This window comes from Melanerpes formicivorus, unplaced genomic scaffold (genome assembly GCF_026170545.1).
Source record: "Melanerpes formicivorus ecotype bairdi unplaced genomic scaffold, bMelFor1.0.p_v2 SCAF_2, whole genome shotgun sequence".
NCBI lineage: Eukaryota > Metazoa > Chordata > Aves > Piciformes > Picidae > Melanerpes > Melanerpes formicivorus.
Genome location: NW_027142354.1, coordinates 1,488,288 through 1,504,974, shown reverse-complemented (window position 1 = coordinate 1,504,974; position 16,687 = coordinate 1,488,288). Strand labels below are relative to the sequence as shown.

General features: G+C 44.9%; 1 protein-coding gene across 5 annotated transcripts in view; it reads left to right on the top strand.

The window, feature by feature from the left end:
- Nucleotides 1-16,687, top strand: part of CEP162 (centrosomal protein 162) — a 74,429-nt gene that overhangs the window by 32,754 nt on the left and 24,988 nt on the right. For all 5 annotated transcript variants that reach the window (XM_068148995.1, XM_068148987.1, XM_068148978.1 and 2 more), the window contains 10 exons: nucleotides 156-186; nucleotides 560-682; nucleotides 4,116-4,307; nucleotides 5,324-5,405; nucleotides 6,240-6,504; nucleotides 8,223-8,490; nucleotides 10,732-10,874; nucleotides 13,251-13,478; nucleotides 15,188-15,325; nucleotides 16,546-16,658. In XM_068148995.1, the coding sequence (XP_068005096.1) occupies nucleotides 156-186; nucleotides 560-682; nucleotides 4,116-4,307; nucleotides 5,324-5,405; nucleotides 6,240-6,504; nucleotides 8,223-8,490; nucleotides 10,732-10,874; nucleotides 13,251-13,478; nucleotides 15,188-15,325; nucleotides 16,546-16,658 (1,583 nt within the window). The remainder of the gene's footprint in view (nucleotides 1-155; nucleotides 187-559; nucleotides 683-4,115; nucleotides 4,308-5,323; nucleotides 5,406-6,239; nucleotides 6,505-8,222; nucleotides 8,491-10,731; nucleotides 10,875-13,250; nucleotides 13,479-15,187; nucleotides 15,326-16,545; nucleotides 16,659-16,687) is intronic.

Sequence of the window (16,687 nt, the reverse complement as noted above, 5' to 3'; positions counted from 1 at the left end):
CTCCCTCAGTCTTTCCTCATAGGGCTTGTCTAAGTTCAAAGACCTCTTCTTAGATTTTGGACAAATTTTTATGTTTTTCCAGATTGTTTTTTTGTTTTGGTTTTTTTTTTTCCCTGATAATGAATAAGTAACTTTTTTATCTTTCTTTTTGCTAGGAAGAAGCAAATGGTGGCATGCTGGCTAAAGGTAAAATAAACTCTGGTCAGTGGGATAATACTGTATGGAACATCTTCAGAAGTTTCTTACCTGATTTTTACTATTTGGATGTTTTCCACCTGATTTTATTGTGCTCTACTGAAAGTCTGTTGGACTCAAAATGGTTAAAAATTAATCTCTATGATCATCAATGTAATTTAGTTTTACTCTATGTAGTTGCTACTGAGATTTTGATGCTTGCAAACAGTTCACCCCTTTACCATTAGTAGCTTTAGAATGTTCTGGATAGCATTTTTTGCATGTTTAGTACCTCCACATAAGCTTTGTTATACCTCTAGTTCCACTGCAGACAGAATGTAAATCAGAGATGTGTTTTCTTTAACATTTATCTTCTTGGTTTTAGTTGTATTACTTGATTCACAAGATTCAGCTACAGAATTTCAAAAGGCCTTTGAGACATCAAATGTAGCTCTAAGTGAACATTATCTGCCTGAAGAAGTGAGTGGAGCTGAAATAAATGAAGCAGGTAAAGGTTACTCAGAACTGAAAACATTTAAAACAAACAAAATTCACAAGAAAACAAACCCAGCAAAAATAAAGGGGAAAAACCCACCCCAAACCCAACTGAACAAAACCCAGCAGAAACTCAAAACTAAACCAAAGAAAAACAAAGCTAAACCAACCCAAAAAAAATACAGAAACACACACACACACAAAAAAAACCCCCAAAACCACCAAGTGAAACAAACAAGAAAACACTCAAGAAAACAAAAACCCTTCACCAAACCAACCCCCCACACACACCCAAAAATACTCAAACCACCTTACTTGAGGTGGCTTGATGTCTTTGTTCATAGGTTAACAGTGAACAAGAAGCCCTTGGCTTTTAGAATAGAATAGAATTAACCAGGTTGGAAATGACCTTCGAGAGCATCAAGTCCAACTTATCATCCAGTACCATCTAATCAACTAACCCATGGCACCAAGTGCTCCATCCAGTCTCTTCCTAAACACCCCCAATGATAGTGACTCCACCATCTCCCTGGGCAGCACATTCCAATGGCCAATCTCTCTTTCTATGAAGAATTTCTTCCTAACATCCAGCCTAAACCTCCCCTGGCACAGCTAGAGACTGTGTCCTCTTGTTCCGGTGCTGGTTGCCTGGGAGAAGAGACCAACCCCTACCTGGTTACAGCCTCCCTTCAGGTAGTTGTAGACAGCAATAAGGTCTCCCCTGAGCCTCCTTTTCTCCAGGCTAAGCAACCCCAGCTCCCTCAGCCTCTTCTCATAGGGCTGTGCTCCAGACGCCTCCCCAGTTTTGTTGCCCTTCTCTGGACACCTTCCAGCAACTCAACATCTTTGAAGTGTTTCTTCCTCCTTTCAGGAAAAAGTAAGATGTCTGCTAAAAAGACACCTTTTTACACTTGCCTATTGTAAAGGTTCTTTTGACAGGGCAGTTTAATTTTTATTTTAATACCATCTCCCTTGGTTCTTCACCATAGCTAAAATTCTTCTTTGACAGCATTGGACACAGTGCGAGGCTCAACAGGGCTCTGGGCACCCTGATCTAGTTGAGGATGTCTCTGCTTACTGCAGGGAGGGTTGAACTAGATGACCTTTGGAGGGCCCTCCCTCCCCAGGCTGTTCTATGAATTATCACAGTATCACAGTATAACTAAGGTTGGAAATGACCTCGAGGATCATTGAGTCCAACATATCAACACAGACCCCATGACTAGACCGTGGCACCAAGTGCCATATCCAATCCCCTCTTGAACACCTCCAGGGATGGTGACTCCACCACCTCCCTGGGCAGCACATTCCAATGACGAATGACTCGCTCGGTGAAGAACTTTCTCCTCACCTTGAGTCTAAACCTCCCCTGGCGCAGCTTGACACTATGTCCTCTTGTTCTGGTGCTGGTTGCCTGGGAGAAGAGACCAACCCCTTCCTGGCTACAGCCAACTTTCAGGTAGTTGTAGAGAGCAATGAGGTCACCCCTGAGCCTCCTCTTCTCCAGGCTAAACAACCCCAGCTCCCTCAGCCTCTCCTCACAGGGCTTGTGTTCAAGGCCTCTCCCCAGCCTTGTTGCCCTTCTCTGGACATGTTCAAGTGTCTGAATGTCCTTCTTAAACTGAGGGGCCCAGAACTGGACACAGTACTCAAGGTGCAGCCTAACCATTGCAGAGTATGGGGACACAATGACTTCCTTGCTCCTGCTGGCCACACTATTCCTATTGTTGTGGGTTTGCATTTGCACCACCCCAAGGAGGAAATTTACCACACTAGTCAGACTTTGGAAGTAAAATGGAATTATATTTACAAAAGTATACTTAAGTATAAAATCAATAAATATCTACAAATATATTTACATATATTTACAGCAAAACATCCCCTTGTACAAACAATTTATCTCCCCCTTCTTGGACATAAAAGAGTCCAGAGGGCTGTATTACAGCCAGCCCCAGTTATCTCTTTCCCATGCTGTACCTTACTCAAACAGAAATCAGCCAGGCAGCATGCAAGGTCACAGGCAGAACAGAGAAGCAAGAAGCAACCCAGAGGCAGCCCAGAGAGAGAGAAAAACAACCTTGTGCTGCAGAATATAAGAATGATGAGATAAATATAAGAAGGATGAGATAAATTTATCTAGCATTAGTCCATGTCCAGCCCCTAGACTCGAATCCTCTGGAAAAACTTCCAGTTCAGATGTTAGAACTGTAACAGTTATAAAACACATTCTCTTCTAAAACTTTGTACAACAGTGGATGCCATTTATATGCAGAGTATGGCTCTGATGATATCTGTTACAATAGTTGCATCACATGCTGTTAAAGTTTTAGTGCTGCTAAAATACCAAGGTGGGGAGGGGAGTGGAGAGGCATGCAAACTGTAGATGAGACTATTTAGTGTGTGCTACTATTTAACATGGCAACTGTTTGTTTTTATAGTAAAAAGGAGATTGTCTAATAGTTGTTTTCATAACTGAAATGTCTGTCATCACCTAACAGACTAAACTAGTAACTGAAACACAGGGTCCAGGGGGGTGTTTCCCAGAACAGAAAATCCTGTAGTGCTGCTGATATAGTGGTATTGAGTGCATTGTGTGGTGCAGCTGACACGCTGGAGGGAAGGGATCCATCCAGAGGGACCTTGACAGGCTGGAGAGGTGGGCCCATGCCAACCTCATGAAGTTCAACAAGACAGAGCAGGGTGCTGCATGTGGGCTGGGGCAATCCCAGACACCAATATGGCCTGGGCAGTGACTAGCTTTATTACAGCCCTGAAGAAAAGGACTTGGGGGTGCTGGAGAAGCTAAATTTGAGCCACCAGTGTGCACTTGCAGCCCAGAAAGCCAATTTTATCCTGGGCTGCATCAAGAAAAGTGTGGGCAGTAGGTCCAGAGAGGTGATTATCCCCCTCTACTCCACTCTGGTGAGACCCCACCTGAACTACTGCATCTATTTCTGGAGCCCCTGTTACAAGAAAGATAAGAACATGTTGAAACATGTCCAGAGAAGGGCCATGAGGATGATCGAAGAGCTGGTGCACCTAAGAGAGTTGGGGCTATTCAGTCTGGAGAGGAGAAGGCTCCAAGGAGACCTTATTGTGGCCTTCCAGTATCTGAAGAGGGCCTGCAAAAAACCTGGTGAGGGCCTTTTTAGGATGTCAGGTAGTGATGGACTAGGGGGAATGGATCCAAGCTAGAGGAGGGGAGATTCAGATTAGGTGTTAGGAAGAACTTCTTCACCATAAGGGTGGTGAGACACTGGAATAGGTTGCCCAGGGAGGTGGTAGAAGCCATATCCCTAGAAGATTTTAAGGCCAGGCTGAATGTTGCTCTGAGCAACCTGATCTAATGTGGGGTGGCAGGGGGGTTGAAACTAGATGACCCTTGGGGTCCTTTCCCACCCTGACAACTCTGTGATTCTCTGATGAGCCTGCATTTTTTTTTCCAGGCACTTCCTATGGACAAACCAGCAGTGACATGGAGGCACTGCACCAAGCCTACCGCCACATCGATCAGTCTTTGGGAGACACTGATGAGCAGAAACTGCCAGGTCCTGCCAGGGCAGTCTCAGAATGCTTAGTGCAAGGTGGTTCACAAAGCAATGACATCTGTTTAAAAAACATATCCACTACTGAATCAGGTAAATACCTCAAAGGAAAGCATGTCTTGTGCAATCATATGTAATGAGTTAACTGCCTATGTCTTTAATACAGTATCACAGTATAACTAAGGTTGGAAGAGAACTCGAGGATCATCCAGTCCAACCTACCAACACAGACCCCATGACTAGACCATGGCACCAAGTGCCACATCCAATCTCCTCTTGAATGCCTCCAGGGACGGTGACTCCACCACCTCCCTGGGCAGCACATTCCAATGATGAACGACTCGATTGGTGAAGGACTTTCTCCTCACCTCAAGTCTAAACCTCCCCTGGCGCAGTCTGAGACTGTGTCCTCTTGTTCTGGTGCTGGTTGCCTGGGAGAAGAGGCCAACCCCCTCCCAGCTACAACCACCTTTCAGGTAGTTGTAGAGGGCAATACTCCACTTAGGACATTGAAAAACTTTTCATTCAAACCATTTTCTTTTCCTGTGGTATCATAGAAGAGTGTGGGCCAGAAGGGACTTCCAAAGGTCATCTTATCTGACTCCCCGCAGTCAGCAGGGATGCCCCCAGCTAGACCACGCTGCCCAGGGCCTCATTGAGCCTCACTTTGAATATACCTTCAGGGAAGGGTTCTCAACCACCTCACTGGGCAGCCTGTTCCAGTGTTCCACCACCCTCATAGTAAAGAACTTGTTCCTAACATCCAATCTAAATCTGCTCTTCTCTAGTTTGAAGCCATTATCCCTGGTCCTGTCACTGCAGGCCTTTGTAAACAGTCTCTTCATCCTTAATGTAGGTCCCCTTCAGGTACTGGAAGGCTGCTATTAGGTCTCCTCAGAGCCTCCTCTTCTCCAGACTGAATAACCCTGATTCCCTCAGCCTGTCTTTGTAGCAGAGGTGCTCCAACCCCCTGATCATTTTTGTGTCCTTCCTCTGTACCCACTCCATCAGGTCCTTGTCCTTCCTATATTGAGGGCTCCAGCCCTATACACAGTGTGTCAGAGCAGAGTTTGGTTGGTTTATTTTTTTCTTTATTTTGTACAAATTAGATTTGCCTACTGTGGAAGAATTGATGAAACCAATTAGAGGACATTCATTTAATATCAGAAGTTTTCATGTGGAGCCTGAAAGGTATTTATTCCAGAATGCATTTCGAGAATTGTTGTAATAACTTAAGTCCATTAATTAATTGTGGAAAACAGCTTAGAAAATGACTCAGCTGTGGTTTTGCCTAGTTAAGTACTGAAATTTCATTGTGACCTTCACTGGCATTAAAACATCTGCAGTGCCTTGTAAAATGAATATGTAGGTTAATTGGTTTAGACCAAGGATTCTCTTTTGTTAAGTGATAAGCATCAATGTTTGCCAAATCATTTGGAGTAGTGTTCCTCACTCTCACAGCTGCCACACTTGTTTGCTTTCACAGTCTTCTGCTCTTTCCCTCCCCCCACATATGGATTTCAGCCCACATCCTATCCTAACATTCCAACCTCCATCATCTAAACTCAAATCCTCTTTTTCTGCTTGTTCTCTTAATTCTCACTATCCTGTGCTCCACGTTTCCTTCTGGTTTGCTCCAGCTGCTGTCTAAAGCACAGGCCCAGCACAGGTCCTGGAAACTGTCAGAAGAGGTTATGCCTAGCAAATGAGTTTTGGAAGCTCACCATGTAGCAGCACTCAGCAGAAATTACCATTCATTATTTTATTAGCATTAATTGCATGCTTGCAGGTGTTCATCTTGTAGCTGAGTTTGGTGCCTCCACAGAAACAGTCACTACTGGGAAGTGGCTCTGGAAGTGAATCTGTGTAACTACATCGGCACGGTTGTTCTTAAGAGAAGCCTAGTGGCTCTTTGAAATTCAAGCAGTCTTTACAGCTGATGCCTAAAGGAGAAATCCCCCACTTCCTCCACAGTGCTAGGAAAGCAAAGGGCAAAAGTTTTACTCTGTGTTATTTTTCTTGTAGTCTTGTGAAACTGGTAGACAGCACAGCAAATGACCTCATCAGCCACTCGCCCCTTGAGGAGCACCAGCATGATGCAGTTTGGGAGACAAACTCAATTGAAAAATGTAATAGAGAAGAGAGCAACTTTCTACAGAGAGCTGTGAATGATGATAACGTTCAGAGGGCAACTGAGAAAGAAATTCAGACCAGTGAAGTAGAGCCTGATGTACTGAGAGAAAAAATAGTACAAGACTCTCTGCTTTCACAAGGCAGCAAAACTAAACAAGTAAGTGGTATCAATCAGATTTTTACTGTATAGAAATACATTTTAAATGTATGTATTTTTAGACTGCCTGTCATTTATAGAATCATAGAATTGTTAGGGTTGGAAAGGACCTCAAGGATCAGCTAGTTCCAGCCCCCCTGCCATGGGCAGGGACACCTCACACTACATCAGGCTGCTCAGAGCCACATCCAGCCTTAAAAAACCTCCAGGGATGAGGCTTTTACCACCTCCCTGGGCAACCTGTGCCAGTGTCTCACCACCCTTACTGTGAAGAACTTCTTCCTAACACCCAATCTGAATCTCCCCTCCTCTAGCTTGGATCCATTCCCCCTAGTCCTATCACTCCCTGACACCCTAAAAAGTCTCTCCCCAGCTTTCTTGAAGGCCCCCTTCAGATACTGGAAGGCCACAATAAGGTCTCCTTGGAGTCTTCTCTAGACTGAACAGCCCCAACTCCCTCAGTCTATCCTCATAGGAGAGGTGCTCCAGCCCTCTGATCATCCTCATGGCCCTTCTCTGGACACATTCCAGCACCTCCAGATTCGTCCTGTAATAGGGGCTCCTCAACTGGATGCAGTACTCCAAGTGGGGTCTCAACCGGAGTGGAGTAGAGGGTGACAATCACCTCCCTCAACCTGCTGGCTATGCTTCTCTTGATGCAGCCCAGGATGTGATTCATTATGCTCTGATGTTTAGAAAGTGAGAGACTGATACTGTTTTTCTTGAAACTCCTGTTACCATTGCTGTTCTTAGAGGTAGCCCAATCCAGTGGACTTTGGGACCAGCAGGCTCCTTTCCGTCCCAGCCCAGTATGTGCAAGGATGCTGCAGTTCTGTCTCTCCAGCTCAAGCTAGTAGCAAGTCTGAGCATGTGCTCCCATTGTGGGGACATGTATAAACAGACACAGGCCCAGAATAGAGACCACACTTACAGAGAGAACAGCTAGAAATACAGTTTAATAAGAATATAGGAGAGATCAGTGTAGGTGCTGGACAGCTCTACTGACCAGCAACCTGGTGATATCACCAACTTGTTTAATCTCATTTTCTACTTCCCACATTTGTACCTATCTGATCCACCTTAATCTCTCCCTTTACCTAGATTTTATCCTTTCCCTAAACATCCAGTAAGTTTTGCACCTTCTCAAACATTTCAGAAGCAGCATTATACAATCCCAAATCTTCTCCCTGCATCCACAAATTCTCTTCTTGCATCCCCTGAATTAGCACCACACTCCTTAAGGCAATCCCCTCTTCTGTCTGCAAGGTGTTGCAGGGAGAGAGATTGGGTTTTGGCTGATTCATCCTGGTGGATTTTCCACCAGGGCAGACAGACTAAGCTGGTTTTAGGTTGTGTGCTCTGTTTTTGATGATGAAGTTTAGCAGAGTTCTTCTGCTTGCACTGTTCCTTTCTTTATCACTGAGTCTTTCTGTTCAGGTGATTAGCCATCAGTCGTGAGCTACCTACTTTGGTAAAGTAAAGACCCTGTAATGTCACACCACGTAACAGAACAATGAAACAGAGCCAGGACAAGATACTTGCACTGTGTGAGCTTCTGAAGCAGTAAAACTCTGCAAAATAACATACTATTAATTTGGGTAAAAATTATGATTCCTGCTGCCCTGGTAACTGGTTCTGTGTCCTTTTAGTAGTGCAAAGCTACCTTCAGATCACATTGGGGCCTAAAACTTGTTTTAAGTGAATGTGTTCTATCACAGGGTCTTCAGTCTCATTCCTTGAAGAATGAAAGATCAGGATCAGTGCCAACTAAACCAGCGTTAAACAAGAATGTCAGAAGTCCAGCAGCTTTACATAAGAAGAAACCTCCATATGGTCCTCATGGGGTGATCAGAAGTTCTGGCTATGGGAAAGCCCCTTCACCCTCCAAACAGGCTCTTCCAGCACATGAAAAGAAAACACCAAAGGAAGCTTTCAAAAAGACCATTGTGAAAGCCAAAAGTCCTGCAGAGAGATCAAAATCTAAAGGTAATTCCATCATAAGAAAGCTTGAGTTTAAAAGCCAAAGAGCTTTGCTGCTCATGCTTTGGGTGTTAAACAGAGATTTCAAAATGGTGTAGAACAAATCTGCTATTGATTGCTGATATTACTTTTTTTTTTCCTGCATCAGCATGGAGTTGGTGGAAGAGAGGCTTCTAAGTGAAGCTTTGAACTTGAGTCTTGTTTCACTTCCATTCATGCCACCACTATGTTTGAGACCTAACTGTTGTTCACCAGTAGGACCAAAATAACAGAAAAGGCTGGTGTCCAAAAATAAGACTCTACAAATGGCATGTTTCATTGCAGAGATTTGCTGACACATTCACTTCTGCATGTGGTGCCAATTTGCTGTTCTTGGGTGCTTCTTTTTATCTTTGCTTTCCCAGAGTACAAAGAAAGAACTAAAAAGAGAGTCCTGTTTTCTATTCATGTCTCTTGTAACACTAAGGAGAGCATCAGTGTAGTCCTCTGAAGCCTGAGTTGGAAGTAAATGACTGAACTGTTTTATTTTGGGGTGAAACATGAAGAATTTCCTGAGATCACAGAATCACAGAAACATTCAGATTGGAAAAGACCCTCAGGATCACCAAGTCCAACTGAGAACCCTACTCTGTAAGGTTCAACCCCTAACCTATATCCACAAGCACCACATCCAAACCACCTTAAAACACATCCAAGCTTGGGGGACTCAAAAACCTCCCTGGGCAGCACGTTCCAAGGCCTGACCACTCTTGCCTAACATCCAGTCTAAACCTATCCAGTCGCAGCTCCAGGCTGTTCCCTCTTGTTCTATCACTAATTACCTGTGAGAAGAGACCAGCGCTGACCTCTCTACAATGTCCTTTCAGGTAGTTGTAGAGAGCAACAAGGTCTCCCCTCAGCCTCCTCTCCTCCAAACTAAACATCCCCAGCTCCTTCAGTTGCTCTTCATCAGGAATGTAGTTACTTTCTGTGCTTCAGAAGAGTGTGGTGTGAATAGTTCCATATATGATAATTACTGTCATTCAACAAGTTCAAGTACCAGGTGCTGCACTTTGGCCATGGCAACCCCATGCAGAGCTACAGGCTGGGGTCAGAGTGGCTGGAGAGCTCCCAAACAGAGAGGGACCTGAGGGTGCTGATTGACAGCCACCTGAATATGAGCCAGCAGTGTGCCCAGGTGGCCAAGAGGGCCAATGGCATCCTGGCCTGCATTAGGAATAGTGTGGCCAGCAGGAGCAGGGAGGTCATTGTGCCCCTGTACACTGCTTTGGTTAGGCCACACCTTGAGTCCTGTGTCCAGTTCTGGGCCCCTCAGTTTAAGAAGGACATTCAGACACTTGAAGGTGTCCAGAGAAGGGCAACAAGGCTGGGGAGAGGCCTTGAACACAAGCCCTGTGAGGAGAGGCTGAGGGAGCTGGGATTGTTTAGCCTGGAGAAGAGGAGGCTCAGGGGTGACCTCATTGCCCTCTACAACTACCTGAAAGGTGGTTGTAGCCAGGAAGGGGTTGGTCTCTTCTCCTAGGCAACCAGCACCAGAACAAGAGGACACAGTCTCAAGCTGCGCCAGGGGAAGTTTAGGCTGGAGGTGAGGAGAAAGTTCTTCACCGAGAGAGTCATTGGTCATTGGAATGTGCTGCCCAAGGAGGTGGTGGAGTCACCATCCCTGGAGGTGTTCAAGAGGAGATTGGATGTGGCACTTGGTGCCATGGTCTAGTCATGAGGTCTGTGGTGACAGGTTGGACTCGATGATCCTCGAGGTCTCTTCCAACCTTGGTGATACTCTCTGGGGGAAACATTTCTGTGATTCTGTGATTTTTTTAATGTCAAGTTGCTCCACATGGATGTTGCATGTGCTGAGTGTACTCCAAAGTCTATTTTTCAACATTGCTGTGGCTCTTTTTTTTCCCCCACTATAGCTTGAAATATGTTGGATTTCTGTATACCTAGCTAACTGGCCCAATTAAGCAGAGAGCTGAGGTTATCCTTGCTTCACAAAGGATTTTCTTACCCAGCTACTCTTTCCAGCTGTTCCTTTGGGTTTTATCAGTTCCCTACTGAAAAAAATAATCATGAAAAAAAAATATATATAACATTTTCTCATTTTGCTCTCAAGGTTCTATAATCAGTTGAAAATTCGGGCTGTAAAATAAGTTTTGTGCCTGAGAGATGGATCACATGAATGGAATTTTTTGAAAGGACATTAAACAATTTAATTTTGTTCTATTTTTGCTCTCTGCCTAAATGAAGAAGCCTTGCTTGCTACGAGGATAATAAGATCTGCAACAAATGACCCAGCCTCGAAGGGAAGTATTAACAGAGCTTTGCCTGCCCAAGCAGTTGTTAATGATCTTGGACACCAGGCTGGGGATTATTGCAAGCAATATCAGCATGTGAGTAATGAAGAGTGATGCTTCTAATTGTAGTTTGTACAGCATTGTTTACCAAGCCTGTTTTAATCACAGAACTGTAGAATCAACAAAGCTGGTGAGGGGTTTGGAGCGGAGCACAGGCCCTATGAGGAGAGGCTGAGGGAGCTGGGGTTGCTTAGCCTGAAGAAGAGGAGGCTCAGGGGAGACCTTATTGCTCTCTGCAACTACCTGAAGGGAGGTTGTAGCCAGGTGGAGGTTGGTCTCTATTCCCAGGCAGCCAGCACCAGAACATTGCTGTCCCCTGGAGAACTCTACTGTCCACTAGGACTCCAAGGTCTTTCTCCACAGAGCTTCTTTCTTGTAATAAGTATCACAAGATTGCCAGAGGCTGAAATCTTGAATGAAGACTTTCCTTTAATCAGCTGTTATGTTTTGCTTTTAAAAGATGCAAGTACAGTCATACTGCTTTTTCAGTTGCTTGCATAGTTCTATGTAGTTAAAATTGGAATGCTTTATTCATTTCTAACAGTGTGGCCAGCAGGAGCAGGGAGGTCATTCTGCCCCTGTACACTGCACTGCACACTGCCACACCTGGAGTCCTGTGCCCAGTTCCGGGCCCCTCAGTTTAGGAAGGAGGTTGACTTGCTGGAACGAGTCCAGAGAAGGGCAACAAAGTTGGTGAGGGGTTTGGAACACAGCCCTGTGAGGAGAGGCTGAGGGAGCTGGGGTTGCTTAGCCTGGAGAAGAGGAGACTCAGGGCTGACCTTATTGCTCTCTACAACTACCTGAAGGGAGATTGTAGACAGGCAGATGTTGGTCTCTTCTCTCAGGCAGCCAGCACCAGAACAAGAGGACACAGTCTCAGGCTGCACCAGGGGAGGTTTAGGTTGGATGTTAGGAAGAAATTCTATACAGAGAGAGTGATTGCCCATTGGAATGGGCTGCCCGGGGAGGTGGTGGAGTCGCCGTCATTGGAGGTGTTCAGGAGGAGACTTGATGGGGTGCTTGGTGCCATGGGTTAGCTGTTTGGGTGGGTTGGATTGGTTGATGGGTTGGACACGATGATCTTGAAGGTCTCTTCCAACCTGGTCTATTCTATTCTATTCTATTCTATTCTATTCTATTCTATTCTATTCTATTCTATTCTATTCTATTCTATTCTAATTCATAGTAGAAAAGGGGAAAAATTTAAATTAAGCTTTTAAAAGTGAAAGTATTCTATTATTAATGATAAATAGCACTACTGTGTGGGTTCTATTTTCCATTTGCATTGCAGTGAGTGTTCAGTAATTTAAGAATCTTCTGGCTTCTTCAAGGTGACTTGGAGAATAGTTTGAATAGTTAATAGTATCTTCATACTTCTTTAAGATGAGTGAATTTGCAGTGCTACTATGGATTTTTCCATCTTCCTTTATAAAATGCATAAAGAATTAATCACAGAATATATTATTGCTTTTCAAAAAGTAAGAGGCAGAATAATTCAGGTAGTAGCTCTCATACAAAATTATAGAATTGTTAGGGTTGGAAGGGACCTCAAGGATCATCCAATTCCAACCCCTTGCCGTGGGCATGGACACCTCACACTACAGCAGGTTGCCTTCAAAACTTCCAGGGATGAGGCTTCTACCACCTCCCCGGGCAACCTGTTCCAGTGTCTCACCACCCTCATGGGGAAGAATTTCCTCCAAACATCCAATTTGAATCTACCCATTTCTGTTTTTTTCCATTCCCCCCAATCCTATCACTCCCTGACACCCTAAAAAGTCCCTCCCCAGCTTTCTTGTAGCCCCCTTAAGATACTGGGAGGCCACAATTCGGTCTCCTTGGAGCCTTCTCTTCTCCAGTCTGAACAGCCTCAACTCCCTCAGTCTGTCCTCATAGGAGAGGAGCTCCAGCCCTCTGCTCATCCTTGTGGCCCTTCTCTGGACATGCTCCAGCACCTCCAGATCCTTCCTGTAATAGAGGCTCCAGAACTGGATGCAGTAATCTATTTGTGGTCTCACCAGAGTGGAGTAGGCGGGGAGAATCACCTCCCTCGACCTGCTGCCTGTGCTTCTCTTGATGCAGCCCAGGATGTGATTGGCTTTCTGGGCTGCAAGTACACACTGGTGTCTTATGTTGAGAGTTGTCTGTTTCTCACTGGGGTTTTTTGGTTTGTTTTCCTCATGTATTTTGGAAGTAAGAAAGCAGCTCAGTAAAGTAAATGCAGGTTGTTTTGCTGGAGAAGTTGTTGGGGGGTGGGGTGGGTGTTTGTTTGCTTTGGGTTTTGTTTCAAGTGCCTTATGTGGTTATTGAGAATTAGACCAGCCAGTGAAAGGAAATTGGTGAGTGGAATTTTTTTTGCTAAAGAAATAATTTCATGGTTTCCCTGCTTGTTATTTTTCTCCTCTTCATTAGGATTTAAGTTTTTCTCCTACCAAAAGCTGCGACAGAGAGCTGTATTTGCTCAAACGGCTGCACGTCGCAGAGGAGGACCTGAACACAGCTAATGATTTGATTCAGCAGCTAACCAGCAGGGTTTCACAGAAAGAGAAAGAGCTGGAGGCCAAGATAGTGGAGTTGAAAACAGAGCATGGAAAAGAACTTTCTCGGTTGGGTCAGGAAAACTACGTTCTTCAGAGTAAGGTACTTTGTCATCTTGTATTCCACAGGAGAAACACTGCTGCTGAAAATTTAATGGTATTGTACATGAGTTGTTAAATGAGCAGAGAATCCAGATTTCCACACAGGCTGCTAAGTCTGGAAGTGCATGCCTGCTGTTACATTCATTGCCCAGAAGACACAGTATTTTTTTTTCCCTATGAACTATGTCATTCTAAGTTCTTTTGGTTTGCTACTTGGAGAGTTCTCCAGCAGGTTGGTTGGTTGGTTTGTTTGTTTTGTTAAGATTTAGCTCACTCACGTGTTAAAGCAAAGAAAACAAGAGGTTAAAAAATACCACTTCATAGTATCATAGTATCATTCAGGGTTGGAAGGGACCACAAGGATCATCTAGTTCCAACCCCCCTGCCTTGGGCAGGGACACCCCACACTACATCAGGCTGGCCAGAGCCTCATCCAGCCTGGTCTACTTGTTACAGATGGGTACAGTGTGTTGAGATATGGAGGTGGTGGAGTCACCATCATTGGAGGTGTTTAGGAGGAGACTTGATAGGGTGCTTGGGGCTTGGTTCCATGGTTTAGTTGATCAGATGGTGTTGGATGATAGGTTGGACACGATGACCTCGAAGGTCTCTTCCAACCTGGTCTGGTCTGGTCTGGTCTATTCTATTCTATTCTATTCTATTCTATTCTATTCTATTCTATTCTATTCTATTCTATTCTGTTCTGTTCTGTTCTGTTCTGTTCTGTTCCGTTCTGTTCTGTTCCATTCTATATAAGTTTTTACAGAATACAGAATTCACCAGGTTGCAAAAGACCTTTGAAATCATCGAGTCCAACCTATCACTCAACACCATCTAATCAACTAAACCATAGCACTAAGTGCCTCATCCAGTCTCCTCCTAAACACCTCCAGTGATAGTGACTCCACCACCTCCCTGGGCAGCACATTCCAATGGCAAATCTCTCTTTCTATGAAGAATTTCTTCCTAACATCCAACCTAAACCTCCCCTGGCACAGCTTGAGACTGTGTCCTCTTGTTCTGTTGGTGGTTGCCTGGGAGAAGAGTCCAACCCCCACCTGGCTACAGCCTCCCTTCAGGTAGTTGTAGAGAGCAATAAGGTCTGCCCTGAGCCTCCTCTTCACCAGGCTAAGCAGCCCCAGCTCCTTCAGCCTCTCCTCACAGGGCTGTGCTCCAGACCCCTCCCCAGCTTTGTTGCCCTTCACCCCCCTTTGTTGCCTCCCTTCAGGTAGTTGTAGAGGGCAATAAGGTCTGCCCTGAGCCTCCTCTTCACCAGGCTAAATAACCCCAGCTCCCTCAGCTGCTCCTCACAGGGCTGTGCTCCAGACTCCTCCCCAGCTTTGTTTCCCTTCTCTGGACACATTGGAGCAACCCAATATTTTTCTTACAGTGAGTGGCCCAGAACTGGACACAGTATTTTGATGCTTTATTCAATCTTATGTTTTGTCTGTATTGCATATTCCCATACCCTCCTGTCTAAATAGATAAGAAAACAGGAGGAAGAAGAAAACTGACTTCTCCCAAAGTCCTTTGTTCCTGTTTTGGAATGCTTCTGCACAACCTGGATAATGAACTCATTGATCATTATTCAATTTCTACAGAAGCTCATTGATCTGCTTTCATATCTAAATGAAAAGATTGATCTTGTGGAGAATTCCACATTGCCAACAAAACTTTCTCATTAACTGGGTGTCAATTTCTTTTTGAAAGTTAAGAAGTATGGAAGAGCTGACTAAAGAGAAGAGATGGGCTCATCATACAGCAGCAGCTCCTATCACTGAAGAAAAACTGGCACAAATACAAAAAGAAGTTGAAGATCAAGAGGTCATTATTCAAGGCTATCAACAGGTAATACCATACAGCATACTGAGCTGTTCTAGCCAGCTGCAAAATCAAAGCAATTTCATGGCTACTATTTTTCTATTATAAACAGTTCTCTTGCTCTCTAAAAAAGGGGATGGAGTTTTAAGTGTGAAGGGCAAATGTGGACTGTATAATTCCAAGGAGGGAAGGGAGGCCATCCAGAGGGACCTTGACAGGCTGGAGAGGTGGGCACAAGCCAACCTCATGGAGTTCAATAAGACCAAGTGCAGGGTCCTGCATCTGGGTCGAGGCAATCCCAGGCAGAAATCCAGGCTGGGCAGTGACTGGCTGGAAAGCAGCCCTGAGGAGAGAGACTTGGGGGTGCTGGTGGACAAGAAGCTCAACATGAGCTCTCAATGTGCACTTGCAGCACTTGAGTACTTGCAGTACTCAAGGCCACACCTTGAGTACTGTGTCCAGTTCTGGGCCCCTCAGTTTAAGAAGGACATTGAGACACTTGAACATGTCCATAGAAAGGCAACAAGGCTGGGGAGGGGCCTTGAGCACAGTCCTGTGAGGAGAGGCTGAGGGAGCTGGGATTGTTTAGCCTGGAGAAGAGGAGGCTTAGGGGTGACCTCATTGCCCTCTACAACTACCTGAAGGGAGGTTGTAGCCGGGAAGGGGTTGGTCTCTTCTCCCAGGCAACCAGCACCAGAACAAGAGGACACAGTCTCAAGTTGTGTCAAGGGAAGTTTAGGCTTGAGGTGAGGAGAAAGTTCTTCACTGAGAGAGTCATTGGTCATTGGAATGTGCTGCCCAGGGAGGTAGTGGAGTCACCATCCCTGGAGGTCTTCAAGAGGGGATTGGACGTGGCACTTGGTGCCATGGTCTAGTCATGGGGTCTGTGGTGACAGGGTGGACTCAGTGATCCTCAAGGTCTCTTCCAACCTTAGTGATACTGTGATACTTAGAGGGTAGGGGGTGGCATCCACAACCTTCCTGGGCAACCTATTCCAGTGCCTCACCACCCTTATTGGAACTAGCCTAGGTTCTCCACTTGGGCAAGATTGTAGAGGTCACTGTGTATTGCTTTAGCATAAAGATAATGAAAGTAGAAATGCCTTTTGGAAACTTAGGAATAAAGCAGTTAGTGTTTACTCCCACTGTTTCAGCAGGCAAGCTATACAAGTCATAGACAATGGGTTTTGAACTGGAGAAAGCAGTAATTTGTGAACATTCTTTAACTTTGTCTCTCTCGTCTTTAGGAAAATGAGAGGTTATACAAACAAATGAAAGAGCTGCAGATCCAAAACAAAAAAAATGAGGAGCAAATGTTTAAGGAGAATCAGTGCTTAATGTCTGAATTAATAGCCATAAGGTAGGCAACCTAAAATCTCTGGAGTTTTC